Raw genomic sequence first — 24,376 nt, 5'->3', positions numbered from 1 at the left:
GAAGCTAATTGTAAAAGATCATATACCATTCCTTGTACGAAATGTCCAGGAAAGAAAAATCCATGCAGAAACAGAGGAGACTAGTGGTTGCTCGGAGCTGCAGGCGTTGGGGGAGATGGGCAGTGATGCTAATGGGTACAGGGTTTCTGTGTACGTGTTTCAAAATTGATGGTGCTGATGGCTGCCTATGTTGTGAACTCACAAAAACCACTATTTGGTGCTATTTAAATCTCTGAATTATATGGTATGTTAATTCTATCTCTGAATTATATGGTATGTTAATTCTATCTGAATACTAGGAGAGGAGAGTGTGGGATCTGTTGGTTCAACGAATGTTGCCTTAAGCAAGTAACAGCTTTCACTCTGATCAAAGCCCTTAGCGCCAACTTTTGCTTTAGTAAGCTCCATCCTAGATCCCTGCTTTCACTGGGAGAAGGAGCAGATCACAGATGAGAAGACTGAGGGCCAGAGAACAGGAAGGCATTTCATTTAACACAGCCCTTGCCTGTCAACTACTTGTTTATTTAAATCATTTATAAGAAAGTGGGAGTCCTGATTCTGGCCAAGACAGAGTGAGGCCACCACTGCTCAACCATGGAGGAAAAACAAACACCTGTGGCGGCTGGAAACAAACTCAAGCCCCCGGACTGTGAAGGAGAGTCACAGCAGGGGCACAGCTGGCATGGGAGGTGTTCCCCACCTTGCCTGTGTTCTCCTGCAGCTTGCCCAGAGCAGCTTCCACAGGAGAACCATGTGGCGCAGCAGGAGCTAAAATTCCAACAGAAACTATATCTTTCTGACTACAGGAACCAACCACAGGGGCCCCTGAAGTCCACAAGAGGAGGGTGGGAGTGTTTATGGGGTTTCTTATGCTCTTTTGTGGCTTTGCCGCAAGCATAGTCCCCAGTCAGAGTGGGGTGGTGGGATGATGCAGGCAGGGAAAACTCTTACAGAAACCCTGTCTTCTGGTTATAGGACCAGGAAAAGGAGCCCCTGAGGACTGGAAAGCTTAAGGACCAGGAGAAAAGGAAACTGAAAAAGCAGATTCCATAATCTTGTGCGAGAACCACGTGAGTCCCAGTCTTATCCCTGAGCATCCAGGACAGACCCAAGGTGTATCCGCGAAGCCTGTAAGACCTCAACTAAGATTAAACCACTGCCAAGCCTCAGACGAACCCCTACATAGCAATGTTGAAGACCAACAAAAACCACAGAGCAAAGGATCTGGAAATTGAGCTGACATTGAATTCACCACCACAGACAATATGTGTAGTCTGAACCTAACTAGGGTGACTGCCTATTAAAAAAAAAAAAAAAATTCTCCAGAGGATTATGTAACAGGATCCAAAGTATGCAACATTCACAATGTCCAGAATACAATTCAAAATACCTGACACATCATACACAAAAAGAAACAGGAAAATATAATCCACTTTCAAAGGAAAAAACAAGTAACAGATGTCAACCTAAGGTAACCAAGATTTGGGGAATCATAACTTAAAAGCCCCTACTATAACCCTATTCCATAACAGTAAAATGAGTAAAAGTGACACTCTTAGTAGAGAAATGGCAACTATGAAAAAGAACCAAATGGAAGTTCTGAATCAGAAAATATAAAATCTGAAATAAAATCTCTCTGGATGGGCTTGACAGCAGAATGAAGATACAGAGGAAACAATCAGTGACCCTGAGGATGACCAGTAGAAATCATAAACTCTGAAGAATAGAGGGCAGTGTGGGAAAGCAAATGAGCAGAGTGTTGGTGACCTGCTGGGCAAGATCAAAAGATCTCACACTCATCACTCAAGTTCCTGAAGGAGAATTTTTATTTGAGAAAGAAATTAGTGCAGAGAAACTACAAGAGAAAATAATAATTGAAAGCTTTCCAAATTTGGTGGAAGACATAAATTTATAGAGTCTAAATCTCAATGAATCCCAAACAGAGTTCAAACTAAAATCACAATTACCACCACCAAAGTGATCTATTTGTTCTTGGTAACCATTCAAGCTTCTAATAAATATCCTAATTCCTAAGCTATTAATTCATTTTTGCCTTCAGTGAATAAATATATATTTTCACACCAGGGGTTGTAAAAAGGACCACTATCTTATGTAATGTTTGAAAATGCTGTCAGCTGTTCGTGATGCCACTGGAATGACACGCCCTGGTTTCCCAGATGCGAACGTGCTAGGATCAATACAGACAGACAAACAGTGTTAGACACCATCGAATCCAAGAAGACACTGTGGTCAATAGCCAGACACACTGTCTGCTTGACATCTAACAGCCCGCACCTGCAAGAAAAGATGCACTATGCCTTTGGAAAAACTCACTTCTCCCGGCTGATAACACTGCAGACTCACACTGCCTGCCCTCCTCACGGTGCAGGTCTTCTCTCCCAGCAAGAAAAAAAGCACAATCTAACAGCGACTCAGTTTCAGCCCAATCACTCTCTTACCCTCCCCATCAGACTCTATTTACCCTGTGCTTTCTTTCTGGAAAGGGTGATAGGCTTAAATTAAAAATGAAGAAATACCTAGCCTATTTCCCCTCCCTACCCCCAAAACAAAAACAAACAACAACAACAAATTTATAAAACCCCATCCAGGTTTTGTAAACTACTCAAACTGCTTTTCTTACTTTTAAAGAATGACTTTCTTTAGTTTTGCCTTAACCACAGACAGTTTTATGTATCTCTAGAGTCCATTTCATTCTCAAGTTCTCTACACAGTACTAAGAGAATGCAGAGGCAATTAGATTTTTAAATAAAACAGGGAGATTCCAGGGGTTCTGAAAATCATATCAGTCACTAGTGACAGCCAAGGTCATAGTTCTCACAGCATCTGATCCCTGTTCCTTCTGAAATAAAACACGAGCACTGGAACTTTGGTGTGCATGTCCATTGAGATCTTAGGCCTGTAGAGATCTTAGGCCTCTACCACCTTTAGAAGCGCATTCCTTCCTTTTTACAAATGTACAATTTTTATTTGAAAACAAAATACTTTTTAAAAAAAAATTTTTTAGTTGTAGGTGGACACAATGCTTTTATTTTATTTATCAATTTTTATGTGGTGCTGAGAATCAAACCTAGAGCCTCACATGAGCTAGGTAAGTGCTCCACCACTGAGCCTCAGCCCTAGCCCCAAAACAAAGTATTTTTTTTTTTTTTAAGAGAGAGAGAGAGGGAGGGCTGGGGATGTGGCTCAAAAAATAAATATTGAAATTCTCTTTCTCTCTCTGAGAGAGAGAGAGAGAAAAGATTTTATTATTTATTTTTTAGTTTTCGGCGGACACAACATCTTTGTTTGTATGTGGTGCTGAGGATCGAACCCGGGCCGCATGCACGCCAGGCGAGAGTGCTACTGCTTGAGTCACATCCCCAGCCCAAAACAAAGTATTTTTAATCCTGTATTTCAAGTGCTTGTTGAAGACTTAAGATTCTGATTCATAGCGCTTTCTTACATGTGAAGGTCAGCCCCTGATGCAGGGCAGTGGTCAAACAGTCTTAGGACTGGCCCTGTCTAAATGCTGTGCTGGATACCCAGTCCAAGTTCTTAATCACCATTCTTTTTCATCCCTAGGGACAGAGGGATTTTTTTTTTTTTTAATGCAACACCAGTTTACTAACGAAATTTATTTAGCATGGTCAAATTTGGGCTTCAAACTGACCAGAGAGGCCTTTCATACTATATATGTGACTCTTCTTCTGGCAGTGGATGCATGATAAGGCAGCTTTACCAGGTGCACGAAGGACTCCTGACTGACAAGCTGATGTGCAGCTCACCATGGTCAGGACAGTCTGCTTTCACCATTTTCTTAGAGCTAACTGAGCTACACTATGCACAAGCAGAGGTCTCTTCTCTGCAATACCATTTGGGTTTCCCGTGAGTCTCACTGTGGCTCAACACCTAAATGCTCACACTGCAAACAAATCTGGGGCTTAATCTACAATCCCAAGCCTTTCCATTTGGATATCCCCAAAAGCCCTCTACATTTGCTCTTTTGAAAACAAGTAGCTACTTGGTTCCTGTGTGAAGATTCTATCAGATAAGCTTGGAGCAATCTGATTTGTTTCATTTGCTGAGCCACGTGTAGGGGCTACTTAACAAGACTAGATTTTAAAGAGAAAAACTGGATACACACTGAACTCAAGAGTTCAATGCTTAAGCATCAAAATATCAACCACTTTCAGAGACCTTGAGAAAAACAAAATGACAAGAATATGGTTTTCCAATGAAGCGTACACACATCATTTTTTGCTCTAAACTGGAGGTGGGAAGCTAGATGGGTGAAGGTTGGGAACTGAAAATATTATTTAATAAAATAATTATTTTTGCAAGCTATTGCACTGGTGGGACAGAGGTCTGGGATTTGGCAAGGAGGAGCGCCTGCCTCATGAGCTGATGCCCACCACCGAGCAGCCCACCACCTGCAGCCCGGGGCCGGGCCCAGGGGAGGGGCGCCAGCAGACCCTGGCCTCCAGCCACACTACCTCTCTTCAGGGTACTGGATCAGACACAGCAGATAACCAGCCAAAAAGAAAAAAAAAAAAAAAGGCTGAAAGAAAAGGAAAAGAAAGGACAGGGGGGAGAGGGAGTGGGGAACAGGAAAAACCTAAAATTTGGACTCAGAGGGTCTTTCAAACACTTTAATCCTTTCATGCTGATGGTTCCTGGAGCGTCCGGGGCTGGCACTGGACCCGTTACCAGGAAAATCTGACTCTCTAAGCCAATGTGTTAAAGAGAAGGCTGCTAATCAGCTAAATAGAAACTGGAATCTGTTCACATCAAGTCTCTTTTCTCCCCCATCACCAGAGGGACACCATAGTGCTCTGAAACACACTCTTGACATCATTTGGCAGGCAACCCTGTTTTGTTGAACATGATTCATCCCTTAGGTTATTGTTTTTAATATTAGAAAGTGAGCTTTTAAATGCCAAAGAAATTTTGCAGCAGGGGGACAAAGGATATTCCAAGTGGTCTTGCTGGACCTTCCACCAACTGTGTCCACCAACTGGCTAAAAAGAAAGCCATCCCATGGTGCTTCAGAAATGAAGCAGAGGAGTAGTGAGATCCAACTATTACCTAATACAAACCTGGGGTCTCTGTCAAGACCATGGATCTGATGGGTCAGAACTCAGGTGGGCAAAGCTACAGGGTGAGAACAGAAGAGTGTGAGCAGCACACCAACCAGAACCCTGGAGGCTGGGGGCCAGGCGTCTGCCAAAACTGCAGTCCAACTCAGACCTACCTCCTATCCATGTTGCCACTGACCATAAGGTTGGGAGGGCTGTCCCTGAGGTTGACACAAGTGAAGTCACCGAGTGTGTTACCCAGCTTTGAGAGGCAGCGTTCAGCTTCCAGGCTGTACACCAGGATCTGAAAGAGGAAGAAAAACATGCGGGTGCTCAGTGCCTCAGATCACATCCCTCCACCACTGTTCAGGGCATGTGCATTCCACTCAGGTCCTGTTGAAGAAGGTGGTCTGCTGCTTCATCTCCTGACCACTTCCAGGTTATTCAAAAGAGAGGGGTAGGGCCAATAGAAAAAACAACAGGAAATGCAAAGAAAAGAAGAGAGGAAAATCCAAAGAGTAGCTCAGGCCAAGTGCAAATTCATGGGACACAGAGAGAAATGCCAAGTGGGAACATTAGGAATACTAATTTTAGATATCCTGTGCATGGTAGGCAGGTGCTCCACCACTAAGCTATATCTCCAGCCCACGTTTCCCAATTCTTCAAGAGCAAATGAAGGACGGAAACTAAGGGTCATAGATTGCTTCTGATTTAGAAGTAATGGGAACTTGAACAAGTGATGGGGAAGCTTGCAGGGATCCAGCTTGGGTTCTCTTCCTGTACTTGCACCACATAAGGTAAAAGCATGAACAGTACAAGCATCAGGAGGATGAAGCCTGTACTTAACCCCCAGATGGTTCCTTTGGACTGAACTGCAAACCCAAACCCAAACTCTTCTTCCAACTCTCCCTTGTTGCTTTGGGGAGCTCTCTTTTGTAAGGTATGGAAGCAAATAAGAAAATGCCTGAGCTCTCTAGACAGGGCATCTGTCATTCTGGAACACTTCTGTGCCTTCCCCCTGGAAAAGTTGGGGTGGGATAGGGGTAAAGGATGATTCACAAGAATCTCCCCCAAAGATCAAGTCTTTTGCTTAAAAAAAAAAAAAAAAAAAAAAAAACCTTAGCAATTCAATTCAACTTAATTTGACAAACATTAAATGCTAAATATAGATCACTGTGGCAGGTGCTGGGGACACAGTCCTTGCCCCAAAATTCAGTTCAAAAGCTGCCTCACTAATGTGAACACATACCAACTTCCGACCATACTATCTATTCTGTTAATAATGTGGTAAATATTTTAAAATCAATCACCAAACTCAAAAGTTTTAATTGTATTCTTTTGTATAGAAATTCTCCTGTCAGCAACACATGGAAATGACATGCTCTTTTCTTGTTAACCTATACATTTATCACTTACCCATGTGCAGATTTTTATGTTGGTATTGAGAAGTTAATAATAAATTAAATAGTCTCCACTTTGACAACCATCAATTTCATTGTCAGCACACATTTCTAACAAGCCACTCTTTGGAAATTCCTGATAGTTGAAATATCACCACAATACTAATTAACCATTGCTAACAGCATTTAGAAGGAGAGATGACAATTTCAGAATTCAAAATGCCTTCTTAATCCATAAAGACTAGAGAATAAACTAAAATGTAGTTAAAACAAGTTTATGACTCAGAAAAAATTAACAATTCTAAAATAACCAAAATAAGATTATTATTCCATATAAGAACATAGAAATAATTCTATCTAGAAATGTTTTATCTTTAGCAAATAACCAAAAATCAAATAAAATCAACTCCTGAAGTGAATGAAAAAAAATTAAAAACAGCAACCTGGTGGTGTATATTAATTCTGTGAGTATTTCAAAATGACCAAAAAAAGTTTTTCCCACTGGTAACTGGGGATTAAAACCAGGGGTTCCTTCCACTGAGCTATATCCCAACCCTTTTTAAATTTTTTATTTTGAGACAAGACCTTGCTAAGTTGCCCAGGCTGGCCACAAATTTGCATTCCTGACTCGGCCTCAGCATGTGCTGCCATGCCTGGCTCCTAATAGAGATTTCTTCCCCCTAACATTTCTTTGTATTAAAAACACAAAGAAATGATAAATGTCTGAACTGAAGGATATGCCATTACTCTGACTTAATCATTATACATTGTATAAGTGAACTGAAATGCCACACTGTACCCTATAAATATGTACAACAACTATGTTTCAATTAAAAATATGTATAATTAGGGCTGGGGATATAGCTCAGTTGGTAGAGTGCTTGCCTTGTATGCACAAGGCCCTGGGTTCAATCCCCAGCACCACACACACACAAAAATATGTATAATTAAAAGAAGCAATATTGTGCTCCTACTCATCAACAGTGTTTTCAATATTTTGGAATAATTTTCTTGTTTTTAAAATACTTCAACTTCTATAGCAGGAAGGTGGGTCTTCAGTCAGTAAAATAAACAAGGTAAATGCAAGCCTGGAAATCTGATATGGAGTCAATTCATATGTCTTTACTTTTTCTAGAAGTTTTTTTTTTTTTTGACAAGTAGATGAATCATCTCTGAGTGATTCAAAAAGACTCTGCAAATTCATCATGAAGACATCTAAGTCAGCAGTCAAGAGTCAAGTATTTTCTAAAATGTTCAATAATTCAAGGAATCAGAACTACCCGAAGAGTACCTTTATCATTGCGTTTAGTTAAAGACCACAGAGATTAGAAAACACATTACCATCTCAAAGGCGGTTCTTCCACGTTACAAGTCCCTTAACGACCTTTACCATGCCTCCCTCCCTCCCTCCACACTCTCTCTCTTTTAATAAGGTTGAGCAAATGGGACTTCATTTTATCTGACTACCACAGACTAGTGAGATTAATTATTCATGCTCGCACTCTCTCTTGTTAAGACCATGCATTAGACTAATTTTTCTCTTTATTGCCCTAGTTGGGTGCATCTCAACCCACGGTCACTTGACTCATTCTCAGGGTGTACAGATATGCTGAAAAGAAGAAAAAAGCTACCCAGACCTCCCCAATCTTGAAGAAAGCGCTATGCTGGTGGCCACCGAGTCAACAGATATTGTTGGAGATTTTTTTCTTTTAAGTACCAAATGTATATTATGGGAGGACTTCAGCAGTGATCACAGAGCAAATTTTTACTGGCATCAGATGTTTCTTTAAGGATTATCCAAACAGGGCTGGGATGGTGGCTCAGTGGTAGGGCGCTTGCCTAGCATATGTGAGGCACTGGGTTTGATTCTCGGTACTACATATAAATAAATAAAATAAAGGTCCATCCACAACTAAAAAAAGAAAAGGAAAAAAAAAAAAAGAATTATCCAAAACAGCTAAACCATGCTGAGACTGGTGTTACCTACAGGAAATGCAGGATGTCATCACAGACCCTGGGCATGTTTCCTTGCTCTCTGGCTTCCACTAGACCTAGAAGGCACAGTGTGGTTGAAAGCATTGTCTTCAGAAGGAACTTGGGCAGAAATTCCTCTATTTATGGTGTTTTTACCCTTAGAGATCTTGAATTATTTCTGATAAATCCCAGCCTTAGAAACTTAACTTTCAATTTTTATCAATTATTCTTATTTTTCTGAAATCTATTTCTAAATTTTTTTTCTGATTTCAAATATGCTACATCTTGAATCAAATTCTAACATAACAGAATTACTTAATAAAACAAAGTGGTAGTCTTTTGTTTATCCATCTCTCAGGGAAAACCACTTTTAACAGTTTGGTATATATACTTTTAGACTTTTATATATCAATGTTGGATATCTCTCTTTTTATATGTGTCCAAAAATTTTCTTCTCTGCATGGATTATTATTTTACGATTTGTTTTTTCACTTGTCAGCAACTACAGTCAGATCTTATTTTAAATGGCTACATAGAATTTCTCTCGGCATATAAAATTCTATATTAGTGAATATTTGGGTTGTTTCTGAATTTTTAAGATAAAACACATATAATGCTATAATTCATTCAACAGCAAGTCAAAAATATTTATTAGTCACTTTTTATGCAATACGCACTGGAATGAACAGGGATGACAGATGACGTGCAGGAGCCTCAGTCTGCTGCCAGATGAAAGAGTCTGCGCCTCTGCCAGCTGCTGCCGGCCACCAGCTGTCCTGCTCCTCTATATCCAGGACCACCTCTCTGTGGAGACGCACTGACCCACCGAATAGTTGCATCCTAGCAGCTGGTGCCTCAAGCAGCAGGGGCAGTACACTCAGAAGGGAGGCAACAACCCCAGGCCCAACATCTGGGAAGCATCAGCAGCTGCCCTGAGCGGGCCCGCATCCTCCCCATGTGACCTGGATCCTCTGGGGTGCCCAGATGTTACTTTCCAAACCTTAATGGAAAGGGCTGGGAAATGGCCACTATCATTGTAATGGGGTAAGTCCAAGGCAGGCCAGTTCCTTCTTCGCTCAGCAAGAATGGGGTTTGGCACTGCAAACTCTTCCTAAATCTGGCACTGACATTACCCTCAAAAGTGAATATGAACCCTTGCATCCAGAAGAAATTATGGAGCCCTGTCAGCCTAGAATTCTGATGAACAAAGAAGGGAACTCCGTGCATGTTTTTCTCAAGTTTACCAAAATAGTCAAAGGCATGAGACCTACAACCAGCCAGCACCAAGTAGCACCAAGACCACCTCAGAACCCCAGCACAGCCTCTCCAAGCAGGTCAGGAGTGGGCAGGTAACTTCCTCATGAGACTGAAGCATTTTAAAAGCTTTGCAAATTAAATTTGTCCACTATCATTTTATAAAAGGAAGTAACAAAGCCAAAGGTCAGGAGACACTGGACTGAACTGAAGCAGAACAGAGGCTAAAAGGCACAGGAAGAAGACCTGATGGACAGCCTTAAAGACAACATGGTCTACCTCTCTTCCTTTCTGCTCCCTGAAAGCTCTCCTCCATCACTACCACATATATTTTGCTCTTCTGGGGGGAAAAGTCATGATCAGAAGCCAAATTCTGGAGCACAGAGCCAGTAAACCTCATGTTCTCTTTTCCCACCCACTCAAGTGTACTCTGTGCTCTCTTCTTGAAGAAGCCCTCAGCACACAGAGTTCTCCCCTCTTGTCAGGGTGGGAGGTATTTACTGTCTACATGCTTCATCTGGTGTTCTCATGGGGCCATCTTGAACCATGCATTATCTTCTTCCAAGTCTTAAAACATGGAGGATGGGAGAGTCCCCAAGGAGACTCTGAAGTTAGGTCAGGTGCAGCTCTGTTACAAACACTGCACCACACACTGGAGAACATTCTACAAGACTTAAGACTCTAAGTAACTCCTTTGGAGTGAAACTCCTATCATTCATTCATTCCTGCAGCATGCAGCAAGGGCCCAGGATGTGCCAGGTACTATATTAGTTACACCTTCTCTGCATCTTGTTAAGTACTTACATTGGCGTTTGGAGATAACTGGGACTCCATACCAGCCAAACACCGAAATCACCCTCAGTTAGGAACCCAATAAAGATTAACATTCCTTTTAATGCTTAACACATTTTTCCATGCCCAGATATTTGGCTTGTACAAAGAAACTGCTTCACCCTTCCCCAAAGAGAGGGAGGCTGCACAGATACCTGGTCATCATATCTACATTCTAGGAAACTGAAACTGCATCCAGTCCCGAGATTCCACTGCTCACAAGATGGCAAACTAACATGCCTAGAAAACAATGCTAAAAAACAGGATACGATTCTACCTGTTATCAGACAGGCCTTCAGACATTCTGTTTAACTCATAAGAAATTAAGGAAATTCAGAGGAGCCAAAAGTGACGAGAGCACTGAAATCAGAAAGGTGAGTGAACGTTAGGCCAGGGACTCATGCCAGTGTCAGGAGCCCAAACAGCTGGTGAAATGGAAGACCAAGGGTCTGGCCAACACAAAGGAAAATGTTCTCCATAAAGCCAAGCCTTTTTAGGCACTTAGATAAAAGCAAGCAAGGAGGAAAAAGAAAAAAAAAAAATCTGTCTACTGGTGGAGAGAGCTCACCTTATGGAAATCTGTCCACCTCAGCTTCAGCTCAGGGTGGACAAAACTCAAGCTGTGATCACATGTGTGCCCTCACATGAGTTCAGGTGGAATTCACACCATCTGCATGGCCAGGAGAACCCAAGCCTGGTGATTCAAATATTTTCAGTTCAGTGACATGATTCCAGTACCTGGCAGAATCTTCTCAGGAGGACAACCTCCACCCAGACCCCTTAAGAGACCTATAAATCAAGATCAGCCAAAGATTAGCTCACAGTTAAAAAAAAAAAAATTCCAAAACCAGAAAAAAGCAATTTATCCTAAGTGAGAGAAACAAAACCAAGATCAATTAGGGTTGGGGTTGTGGCTCAGAGGTAGATTGCTCGCCTAGCATGCGTGAGGCACTGGGTTCGAACCTCAACACCACATGAAAAAAAATAATGTGTCCACCTATAACTAAAAAATAAATATTTAAAAAAAACAAGCTCAATTAGACTTCCAAGCATATTAGGTATTTTTCAAATACAGAACAAAACAAGCATGTCAAAAATGTTGATAGATAAAAGAGGGAGAGAATGTAACTTAGCAAAACTTATTAAGTAGGTTTGAAAAACAAATCATAGAAATTACAGTCAATGGATGATATAAACAAGAAGAAGGATGAGTCCAAGAGGGAATCTGTGAACTGAAGACTGATTTGAGGAATTACCCAGAATGAAACAGAGAGAGATGGAAAAGAGGAGCAAGCAGTGTCCAGCACTCATCTGACCTGAGCTCCAGAGAGAAATGAGAGGAAATTTCAACAGGAAAAATGGCTGGGAATTTTCTGCAATGGAAAGGAAGGAAACACAAGAAATTTATCTTCCAAAGAAGATAAATTAAAAAATAAATCCATACCTAGAGACACTGGGGTAAAATCACAGAAAATTAAAAACAAAGAGATAATAATATTAAAAGCATCAAGAGGAAGAAAAAAATCCTAAAAGGGTCGGAGTGGTATGCTGGCAGCCACCTTCTCAGCAGCACCAGTGGAAGTCAAAACCAACAGTGTCTTCAAAAGACTAAGGGAGGGCTGGGGAAACAGCTCAGTTGGCTGAGTACTTGCCTTGCATGCACAAGGCCCTGGGTTCAATCCCCAGCACCAAAAAAAAAAAAAAAAAAAAAAAAAAGACTAAGGGAAAGTACCTGTGAACCTGAACTATAAAAGACAGGAAGATTACCTTTTAAAGATGAAATAAAAATGTTTTTGGATTAAAACACTGAGAGTACTTGAGGCCAACAGATCCTCACTAAAAAAAAAAAAAACAAAAACAACAACAACAACAACAACAACAACAACAAAAAACCTTCCAAAGGAAGCACTTTTGGGAAACAGAAAACAATTCCAGAAAAACATTCTGATGTGCTGGAAGGAGTACTGAACAAAGACTCAAGTAAATGTGCTAGAAGTAGACAAATCCTGGCTCCTTCCAACAAAAATAACACATAACACTGGTTGGGGGGTTCAGCAGAGTAAACACTCTCCAGTCTCTAGTCATTGTTCCAAGCAATCAAACACCATAAACAATAACGAAAATACTATAAAACAAGGAAAATGTACCACGATTACAAAGATGGCAGACGCACAGGGCATGCTTCATGTTCACACCATACTGTGTGAATGAACACTTCTCTGGATATCTGCACCATGCCTTGCACACGAGAGGGGCTCAGTAAACATATGATAAAAGAATACACAGATGCGTAAGCCCTGCACACCTGTGTGGACCTGTCCAGTACAGGCAGGTGCCACACTGCCTTGTAGTAAAGACAGGCTTCACGAATACAAATGGAATGTTAAGTCAATCAGCTGTCCACCAGTGGCAAGGCATGGAGCTGCTTCCTGAGTGGCAAGTAAAGTTTCATTCCAGTCTTGAAGTATGAGACTAGGAACACTCATTTAAAAAAAAAAAAAAAAAAAAAAAGGATAAAAGATAAAGGCCTATAAATCTTTGGGGTAGAATCTACTCATGTAAACCACTAAAAGTGTGATTCTAATTCAATGTAACTATGATCCAGAAAAATGTGAAATTTAACTACAAAAATGCAGTATCTATGTATCAATGCTCACACACAAAGGTAAGTGAAAGCTTCTGTAAATTCACAGATGAGCTAAGATTTTAAAAAAGGAATGAGAAAGATGGACAATTGAGGAGGGAGAGGGAGCTAGTGAGAAAAGAGTAAATCATACACAAAACAGCCAATAAAAAAATAAAAAAGCAGTTAATATACATGAATAATGGATGTCTGATTTAAAAGCAGTTTACTCCGATATGATGTAATTTTTGACAATCAGCCAGAGAGACTATTTTGTAAGTCCTTGCCAGAGATAAGTCATAGCGTGAGGCTTGGTAACACAGCCATATCTGTGAACATGTGGAAAATGACTTTCACCACCGTCCCAAAGGTGACTTTCTGTTGGCAAACAGAACCTCGCCTCTCAGGTGCACTTAGCAGCAGCGACCAGCAAGATGCAAGGACTGAAGAGATGACTCCCTGAATGAGCACAGGTCCCTGAAACGTGCCCCCCAACAGTTTCCATGACATGCTTCTGGCACAGCACACACACACTCAGCACAGAGGGAGGAGCAGCCTGGGCTGCTTTCATGTGTAAGTTTTAATTGGAGTGACAAGCCCACAAGGCCAAGATATTTCAGGGACGAGACGGTGCTGCTGAGTGTCGCCAGGCTCTGGGTAGGCCAGGCCTGTATGAGCTCCCCACCACGTGCCAGTGCACCTGCAGCCCCCGCTGTTCCAGGACTGGACTCTTCCCGGGGAGGCAGTGCCAATCACGCAGGATGTGCCAAATGCAGGCTTTGTGATGTGGGCAGATGTCTACAAAGGACCAGAGCAAAGCCGAACCAACACCTATTGTGACCTAAGCCTGAAAGGAACCTAGGGAGCAAAAGCGTTCCCAGGGGAAAACTAGGCAAAAGTCACCCAGACGTCTCTCAACTGCCTCCCTCCCCACTTCGTCTCTACCATGCAGAAGGTGCAGGGCCCATAAAGGAAGCCAGCTCTGCTTTGCGGAGTGAGCAGAATGCGGCTCTGCTTTGTTTCAGAGATCTCTTTAGTCTCTGTCCCAGTGCTAGGAAAGGATAAGAGCTGCGACCACAGAGAACTGGTGGACAGTTACATAAATGAAGAGGGGTGCCCACTGCCTGAATGGTGGGTCAAGGAGGAGATAATGACTATGCATCTGCACATTCTCCTCTCTTACTCTCACCGCGCCTCATAATAAGGAGCGCATGCAGTCTCCAAATACTCTACAATTACCCACGTTTATACGGTCCCCAGGAGAAAGAGTTATTATTAAATCTATGCTTTGGGAGAAAACTGGCTGTAAACTATGACATGAATTCTTTAAAATTTAAAGGAGCTTAAACATTATTTTAAAATGAAAATATTACAAGTGAGCTGCTTATAATATAAAACTACCTGTAAGTCTACAGACTTAATTAACACAGGATATTAAACCAGCTTGGTTATCAATTTTCTTTTGATCAGAATGGTGACTTCCAGCTTAGCCCCAAGTGAGGTGGACAAAGGCTTGGAAGAGGGTAGGCAGGCAGAATGTTACTGAGGTCAGATCACTGAAATAAATGACAGTTTGAAGAGGGGGGGGGCCTGAAAATTACAGTATATAACCAGAGCCTTTGGTGTAGGACAGATAGTCCACCCCTAAAGTCTCCTCACCCCTGAGGCCTGGCCACCTTTAATCACATGATACAGTATACCATGGCATCACCGAGAGCTGCTTGACAGTGTCTGATACCTATTGTTCATAACATCCAGCCTTTCACTGAAATTCTCTCTGAATATCACTCCATTTGAGTCTCACACCACCAACAGGGAGACAGAAAAATACTATTATCTTCATTTTATGCATTAAGAAACTGAGGCTTCAATAATTTTAAATAACTTGCCCCAAATCACACAGGTAACAAGGCAGCCACAGCAGCCCGAGGCACAGCCCAGGGGTATCAGTCCTTTATCAGTGTACTCTCATATCTTTTCCCAATTCCTGTCAAAAATGGTTATTAATAGCGGCTGATATTCACAATGTTCTCCTACACGCTGGACCCTGTAATAATGTACCATCTATCTGACCCCCACAATTCTATAAGGTGAGTGAAAGATTTCACTTGTTGTACCTACAACGAAGTGGTGCTCTTTAAATCTCCACCACAGACTGCTCAAAAGGTGGTCCAGAGCAGCAGCCACAGCAGCTATGGGCACACCGCAGACTGCAGTTCTCAGGCCCTGCCCAGACACACTGAATCAGAAGCTCTGGGTGGGCCAATGATCCCTATTTTAATCCTGTGGATTCTGATGTTCCCTAATGTGTGAAAAACCCCTTCAAACCTTTGGGGCTGAAAAAGAGTTGCAGGCACAGGAGAGCTTAGTGTTACTCAGCTCTAACTGCCCACTTCCTGCCTCCTGACTGCTGCCGTCTGGTTAGGCCACAAAGCCAGGCAGTAACCACAAAATCCAAGTGTGAGGTGCAGGTCCTGTGAACTGCAAAAGCTCAGACAGGGCAGCTCGGATCAGCTGGTGAGGTTCTTCTAGTAGGTGGGACTCTGGATGGGAGGGAAAGAGGGACTGCTACTGTAGTCCCTGGAAGGGAATGAGCACAGCACATTCACACTGTACCTCCCTGGCTAGATCAAGGGCTCACCTTGCAAATGAAAGGCTGGGAGCCAACAGGGGGCCTCGCCCCCCTAAGGGTTTTGACACACTGAAGGCAGACATGAGGGTCTAACCATAGTCCTCAGCATGTGGCCATAACTTCAATAAAACCTAAAATGGGCACAAGGCAGCACTTACAGATGCCCATGAGCAAAGACAGGGAAAGGGGAAAGGGGGAAAGGGCACAGCAAGTGAGGGAGGGGCTCACAGAAGGAATGCTACTCAGGAAGTATTTTTTTTTTTCATGTCATTTCCAATATGCATTTTAAAACTTATTGTGAAGGTGAGAAAAGAGTTCACAAACCAAGTGCAGAGGCCACCTGTAGGTAGAGTAGGTAGAGCCTAGGCCAGAGTCCTAACCTGCAAAGATCTAAAGAAAGCTGGGTCTAGAATTGGGTCAGGCCCAGTCAATTGTCCCTTGTTGTAGGCACAGTTCCTGAGCAGGACCAAGGAGTGGTGACTGGAAGCCAGGTCACTGCACAGCTGCTCTGGCCTGTGACACACCTCATAAGACTTGAGGCCTCATTTTTACAAACTGTAACCCTCTTCCTCCTCTGGAGTTCCCAGCTTGGAATGTGATCAGTGGAACGTGGGCTGACCTGGCGCTTTCCTTTGTCTGTCTACAAGGGGTTTGCCCTGGAAATTAAGAAGACACCAAGGGAATGCTTTGAAGAGTAACTCTGCATCCATTAGAAGGACTCATCTCTGCGACTCAATAATTGATGTTACTTACAAAGGCCACTCTCTAACACAGTGCCTTATACAGAAGACTGAAGTGTTGGGTAAATTAATAAATCATATTCATCTATGCACTGGATTAAAAGCAAAGTTCTCTATAATACTGTGTTAGTCTAGTTTAAAGTGCTATGTGAATTTGAAAACAGTGAACTATTTTCTGTGGGACTGAAATTCGAACTCATGTAGGCCATTTCTGTGGGCCCCTTTCTCTTGCTCTCTTCCAAAACAACATCATCGGCTTCAACTGTCTGAATGTGTGGGAAGCACGCAGCCCGCTCTATGGCAGTACTGTTTTCACTTTGGTGATAAAGACAAACCATGGCTAATGGAGAAACACACTGGTTTTTAACGCTAATAAACCTAGTTGCTGGCTGGGCAATATTTACTCTGTGATTCTTCTGGCACAAAAAAACCAAAGCCATCTCCATCTGTGCAGGTCAAATAAATGCAACAGTCAACTCGCAGTTTACATCCTCCAGTGAGTGAGGGATGGTGCAACAGGAAGGAACTTTCACATTAATAACCAGGGAAGCCATCAGAAAAATTGGGTCCTAAATAAAACTCTAAGTTTAACTGAAAATCCAAATGAGAAGAAAGGCAATGAACATCATAAATACACTTCAATGTAATGGTTTTATAAACTTGCTCAGAGCCTCAAGAATACTAATTAGTTTCTTTGAAAATTAGAAAATTATACAAACATCACTGGCATACAAAAACCACACTAGTGTGAGTGCAGACAGGAGACATCTGGGACATGGTGCCAGCCTCTCCAGGAAGGCTTCACGTTACAAAGGCTTCCGCACAGCACCGTGAGTCGTGAGTCGGCCGTTCCCGTTCACTTACTGCACTTGTTCTGCCTGGAAGCTAAACTGGCCCAACCCTTTCTATTCTGAGCGTATTTTTTCAAAACAATCCTCAGGAAAATGAATCCTATGAAGACGTGGGGACTGCTATCGCTACAAGCGTGGCTCCCACACCTGCTCAAGGTTACCAATGCCCCAGCCAGCCTGGACCCTGGGGCTGCCTTTCCACATGGAGCCCCCTCTGGTGGGCCTGATGCTTCCATCTGCACTGTCCTGCCACAGGCTTTGCCTGACAACTAAGCAACCCCATAAGTGGTGGGCGTGGGAGATGAGGGAGGAGCCGGAGAAGTACAGAGCCCCAGCCATGTGCAAGGCACCTTACTTACAAAGGTAGGTGTTGTCCCGGTTTCCAAATGGGGAAACTGAATGAGTAACTTGCCTGAGGTTTGTCTGACTCCAAAACCCTTCCTTGTGTGTCCCCAGTGGTGATATGACTACCTTACCTGTAGCTGACTGTTAACTTTCCCTGTACTTACTTTTCATAACTTTGTCACTCCCTTCTGGACCACTAGAGATTCAAAAGCACTCTTAGTTTCTCTAAAAAGTGATAACATTCTAAGAAATACTTTCTGCAGAAAAACCTGCCATGGTTTTATAGAATATCAGACCCTCACAGGCCTCTAAGCTGGAAGACTTTTTGCTCTGTCTTGAGAAACCCTATAGATCTATGGAGGCGCTTCACTATAAGTGAGGAGAATTACATTTATTATTATTCTTTATAAGCAACATACCTGCAATGATATAAATTATGGATATCATTTTAATATTAAAACATGCACAAAAACATTTCAATGTTCATTTATACAATTTTTTATCACTACAGAATTCACCAAGTTTATTGAGAAGGTCTTAGGAACATCCATCCATCCCAATCTGGAGAAAACCACCTTTATATTGCTAAGTCACACTCAAGAACCACATGAGACAGATGTCATATTTCATTCATCTCTATGTCCAGCACCAACTAGACATTTAGCACAGAGCAAGAGCTCAGTCAGTATTTCTTAACAACGATATAACCTTAACAATGGATTCTTTTGATTGTATCACTCATGGTCTCCATGAGCTATTTTTCTAAACTTCTTCAAGAAGAAAATAGAGTTTTAAAGGTTTAAAGTGAGTAATAAAATTTAAATAAGATATTCATTTTATGAACTTTCAACTTTATAACTATTCATCCTGCTTGTAAAATACCATTTTTATTCTCCTCTGGAATGGAATCTTGAACAAAAGACAAGATGACTCTCCTACTCTGGAGTAGGTTTGAGAGAACAAGGCCACAACCTGAGCACTGTGCTTCGGACTCCAAAGGCTTCCCAGACAAACATTTCAACTCATGACTAGTGCAGGCAACCAATCTGGGGTCCTTCATGTCCGTGGATGGGGAATGATTATCATAAGAGACGTTAGCAATTATTTTCCAGTGTGATGTAAGCTGAGGCAGCAGCGCCAAGCAAGCGTCCTTGTCAAACACAGTCCAGCCTTCTGGATGACTTCACTCACATTTTCCTGATTAGGATGCATGCCACGTGCTGCTTAATACAATCTGCCATCAAATGCCAAGTACTTCAGAACTAAATTAGAAAATACGTCCAAATACATAGAATGATGCTAAGAGCCCTAAGTGGATCTCGCTTTGCCTTTATGAGGCATGAGACTCATCGTCAACATAATGCTCTTCAAGGAAGCAATTCTCTCTTCTAACCCTCTACCTCTGAGAGCAAAATTTAATTCAGGCAACAAAAGAATTAATAAAGATGATATGCTATCATAAATATGGTTTCATAAATGAAAGTATTTTTGACAGATTCAGTAACTATGAGACACACACACACACAAAAAAAAAAAATTTAAAGGGATGTTTGGGTACAACAGTGTTCACAATGCTCTTTGCAATGCAGCATGACGAAGAGATGGAGCAAGAGTTAACTACTGTTACATTAGTTTTCTTTTACAATCACATGCCACTCAGCAACAGCTACCTTTAAGGTCATTTATACACTGAAGTCTGAGAATCCAAGAAGGCAACTTCAAAACTTAACTATCGGGCTGGGGCTGGGGCTCAATGGAAGAGCACTTGCCTAGCATGTGTACAGCATTGGGTTTGATTCTCAGTACCACATATAAATAAATGAATAAAGTAAAGAGCTTCATCAACAATTTTAAAAAATATATTTAAAAAACACTATCAGGGAAGGAGGGGACAGGGCTAAAGAGTGACAGTGATCAAATTATATTGTCATATTGTGCACATATACAAATGTGTAATAACAAATTCCATCAATATATGCAAGTATAATGCACCAATAAAAAATGAAAAAAACAACAACAACTATTTTTGCCTAAAAGTAAAAGACTTTCAAGCAGTACTTTTCAACAATACCACTTACTTACAAGACACAGGAACTGATGATAAATACCAGTTTCCTGTCCAACCATTCTTGCCAGCATCAACATGACCCTTAGAGAAGAAACAGAAGCAATGGACTTCACAACCCATTTCAGAAGCCCTGAACTACTCAGGATCCTCCAGCAGTAGATGAGTTCAGTACTATGCCACAGGGAACAGGAAAAGTTGAAACCACTTAATCACCAACCAAAGAATCCAGGAATGTGGGTGCTGGAAGGGGACCAAAGACCCAAATGTCCAACCTCGATTTATAGGGGAGAGATTACCATCTTAAAAGAATCATAGACTCCCTCAAATACACTGAATACGCCAGCAAGGGACATGCATCAGAGTGTAGCTTTTCCCACTGTAAGAGCAGCCTGACAGGACTGTCAAACCTGCTGCACTGATTCCAGGTGAAGCCAGGTGGTCTAGTCATTCCTCTAAAAAACAGAGCTGCAAAATAATTACACAAAGGACAAGACAAGTCACATCTCAGCACATCCTTCCTGGCCTCATATTATTGTGATCCTTCTATGAAGCCAAAAGGAGGAAAGGTATCAAGGAACTGCCAGGGGAATGGGATGCATTGCTACCCACCAGTCTCCAATATATAACTTCTGTGGAGGGTAACAGCTGTCAGAATTACCAAGGCACACATCCCTTTGACCAAGCCAGTCTCCTCTGAGGAATTAATCCTGCAAATGCATTCATGTAGACCAAGTGTTGCCTGCAATACAAAAGACTGGGAACAATCAAACATTCACCAAAGTGGAGCTAGCCAGATTCACCAAGGCACCTCCATAAGGTGCAATACTATGATGTTCCCCCGCAACAAAGAAAAGAACACTAGGAAGTTCCGTGTTTCACTGCATAATCAATCGTTGCCACTACATTAAAGCATATTTACAGGTATTCCTTGCATCCTAATCTTGTACCAAAGACAATTTAGTAATAAATGATTTTAAAGTAATATCATCACAGGGCTGGGGTTGTGGCTCAGTGGCAGAGCATTTGCCTAGCATATGTGAGGCACTGGGGTGGATTCTCAACACTGCATATAAATAAATGAATAAAATAAAGGTTCATCAACATTTAAAATATATTTTTTAAAAAATATATCACAGTTTTTTTTAAAGCTTTACATAATGGTCACATATCACTTCTTTGGAAAAAAAATTTTGGCATAAAATCTGTGATGATGATGATGCAGTAAAATACAGTTCTTTATTATCTCCAGAGACGGGGTACAAGGAAAAGCAAGGTGCAAAACAAACATACAGTATTTTTACCATTCACATTTTTTAAAAGAGAGAGTTCACGCAGAGTAGAGTACCCAGGAGTACATGAACCACCTCTGTAAGGATACACGAGGAGCTGCCAGCAGTGATCTGGCTCCAGGAAGAGAAACTGGGAAGCAGGCTGAAAGCAGCAGGAAGGAGCCTGCCCATAGCACACCCTTCCCCTCCTGTCTTCTGGTTTCTGAATCAGAAGGTTGCATCACTTACTTTTTAAAAAAGACATTTAAAAATCTGATATTTAAAGAAAGGGCAAAAATAACAGCCATTTTTATCTATGACTTTATGTAGCCAAAGAAAATGCTGGCAAACCCAAGTGTGGCCGCTTAATTCTGACCCCTGAAACCCAAGTGTGGGAACTCCTGCCCCAAGGGCAAACCCAGACTGCAGAGCACTAATTCAGCCTTTTCCACTGAGCTGGAGAGGACCAAAACCCAGCTAGACTCACAAGTCTTTCTCTAGAGATTAAGCAGACAAGCTTTTGCTAAATTACTTTGTTTCTTTTCCTTAGAAAACTTTTGTTTATTAGCAGAGCTTGCTTGGTTGTTTGACAAGTACCAGTTTGTGAAAATCTGTGTGTAATGCTGTTTTAACACTCCAATGCCAGGAACACACTGGTGCTCAGTGAGTATTATGATGCATACACAACAGACTGGCCAGTAGCATACATGACTGGGTAGGTCTGAACCATTATTACTCGATGCTCATGCAGCTGTGGTGCCTATAACATGCTAATGTGGTCAGCATATGGTGCAAGGACATTTTCTACCTAACAGTTCCCACCACCTCTGGAGTACTTCTACAGTTAGGGAGAGCTAGGTTCTTGGCTAAAATTTTATTTCAGCATTTGCTTTTACTATCTACTTTTATCACAGTTATAATCAATAATGCACTACAGCTAAACCCCAGTTCTGTATCAGGTACAAACAAAGATAAACTAAACCCTCTGTTCTCACAAAGCATTCATGTGAATCCTAGATATACAGGCCAGAGGCACAGACACAAACCCCAGTGTATCCATGGCTCCAGGCAAACTCCACTGCTAATTGTCTCTCACCAACCTCATAAAATGTGCCCAACTCATGTTGCCAGGCAGAAGCACAGACATAGCCAAAACATGGTAGTCACAAGCAAAACGACTCTGAGCCTTACACATGAGACTATTTGGGAATTATGACATTACATTATAGAATAGCAGGATGACACTAAAATTTCACAGAGCCACCTATTACATGGCTTAACTCACATGGAAACTGTACCCCACAATGCTTAAAAAATATAAGTTTTTTTCTGAGGAAGCAGAATATCTATTGGAGTCAAGCAGATGGAAAGTGATATAGAGGAAGCTTTGCATCCATCTTACTCTGGAACGGGTGGCAATTATGTTGGAGACTCATCTCAACACAAAACTCTTATCAGCCAATCACTCACGCAAGGATCTGGAGTTTGGTGTCATGCTCACAAAACATTTGGATGACTAAATGCTACTGACAGTCTTCCAGTTGATATTTTAAAACATTCTGTACAAAAACTTTCTGCCACTCCTAATTTTAAAACAACAATGAAAAATATCAGGTAGTAAGTTATTTGAAAAGGAGGATAGGAGGGAAAAAGAGGAAAGATAATGAATTGAAATCAATTTTCATGCATGCATGAGTTTGTCAGGTTGAACCCAACTATTATATGTAATTATAAAGCTCTAATTTTTAAAAAAAGTTATTTATTTGAGAGACTACATAATTGTATTTTATTTTTTTAGTTTTTTAGGTGGAACCAATATCTTTATTTTATTTTCATGTGGTGCTGAGGATCGAACCCAGTGCCTCCCACATGCCAGGTGAATGCGCTACCACTTGAGCCACATCCCCAGCCCGGAGAGACTATATAATTTTAAACATGAATTTTATTAAAATTAATGTATTAGCCAACTGATCTCATAATTAATGATTTTAAATAGGCTGAAAATTTTGAGAGTCATCAAAAACAAAAATAAAAACAACAACAACAACAAAAAACACCTGCTTACATCTGCAGCTAAAGGATCCTTCCAGAGATGTGAATATAGCTCAGACACTGTGCCTAGTACCCACGAGGCCTGGGGTCTGATCCCCAGCACTGAAAAGAAAAGGAGGGGAATCCTTCCAGTCCAATTTTATGCTGAACTATCCCTTTAACATTGAGTTTCTCAAATCTATCCACTACAATTCTCTCTTTATAGTAAAAAATCCATTCAATAGGACCTGCTGGATGAAAAATTTATTAAAAGTTTGAAAAGGGGTTGGGGGTATAGTCAGTCCATGCTTAGCATGTGGGAAGCCATGGGTTCCATTCCCAGCACCACACACACACACACACACACAAATTAAACTGGATTGAAAATATGAAAAAATTGGGTTAGGGGTATAGCTCAGTGATAGAACTCTCACCTAGCATGTATGAGGCCCTTGGTTTGATCCCCAGTATCACAATTTTAACAATATAAAAAAGGCCTTTCAAAAATATATATGAAAAATTTTAAAACAGTCTCTTTCTCAATAAGTGAGCTTACCAGGATCAGAAAATAAAGTCCAGAGATTAAAAAAGGAAACTGCCTTAGAACTCCAATTCTTGCTCCTTCCCTCTTCAGAGGAAGACGAAACTCAGGAGTTTTGGCACTACAGACTTCCCAGCCACAGTGCATCAGATCTGCTCCAGCCCAACAGGCTGACCCCAGCACCGAGGGCAGCCTCCTCACAGAGATTTCAGTATGCCACACATATTTTCTCAGTCTTCTGGAGTGAAGAATATGTGATTAGAATTCAAGATGCTTCAATTCTTGAGTACTGACTAAGCTGTAAAAATAGGGGCACGTACATAAATGACCTTACAGGTCAAATACAAAGGATGTGAAAATCACCACCAGAGACCAGAGTCCAACTGAGTGGTAAAAATAACTAGTCAGCACGGAGGGATGATTAACTCTCTTATGCTAGGGATTACTGCTTAAAAGCTTCACATGTATCTTTTCATTTAGTCCTGCAACAATGGAACTCCATTTTATAAATAAGGAAACCAGCATAAAGAGGGTAAGCAACCTGCCCAAAGTCACACGAGGTAGTAGGCGAGAGAACGGAGCTGTGCATGTACAGAACCTCGTTCTTTCTGTATTCACATACTGCAATGTGGAAAGGAGTCTCCTTCCTTAGGAGAAGTCCGCTGCCAAAGGAGTCCTTGGCTTCAGATGTTCCTTCCCAGGAATCCTACCAACTGCCAGCTGTGATGGGAGCAGACAAATTG

The 24,376-nt window shown here is 41.6% G+C and overlaps 1 protein-coding gene across 1 annotated transcript in view; it reads right to left on the bottom strand.

Annotated features, from left to right (window-relative positions):
* The window catches only part of Fbxw8 (F-box and WD repeat domain containing 8), a 111,026-nt gene that overhangs the window by 13,730 nt on the left and 72,920 nt on the right, over positions 1 to 24,376 (bottom strand). The window contains exon 8 of the mRNA XM_076855167.1: positions 5,252 to 5,379. Coding sequence (XP_076711282.1) covers positions 5,252 to 5,379 — 128 coding nt within the window. The remainder of the gene's footprint in view (positions 1 to 5,251; positions 5,380 to 24,376) is intronic.

The sequence above is a fragment of the Callospermophilus lateralis genome, chromosome 1 (genome assembly GCF_048772815.1).
Source record: "Callospermophilus lateralis isolate mCalLat2 chromosome 1, mCalLat2.hap1, whole genome shotgun sequence".
NCBI lineage: Eukaryota > Metazoa > Chordata > Mammalia > Rodentia > Sciuridae > Callospermophilus > Callospermophilus lateralis.
This window is presented reverse-complemented; position numbering and strand designations above follow the sequence as displayed.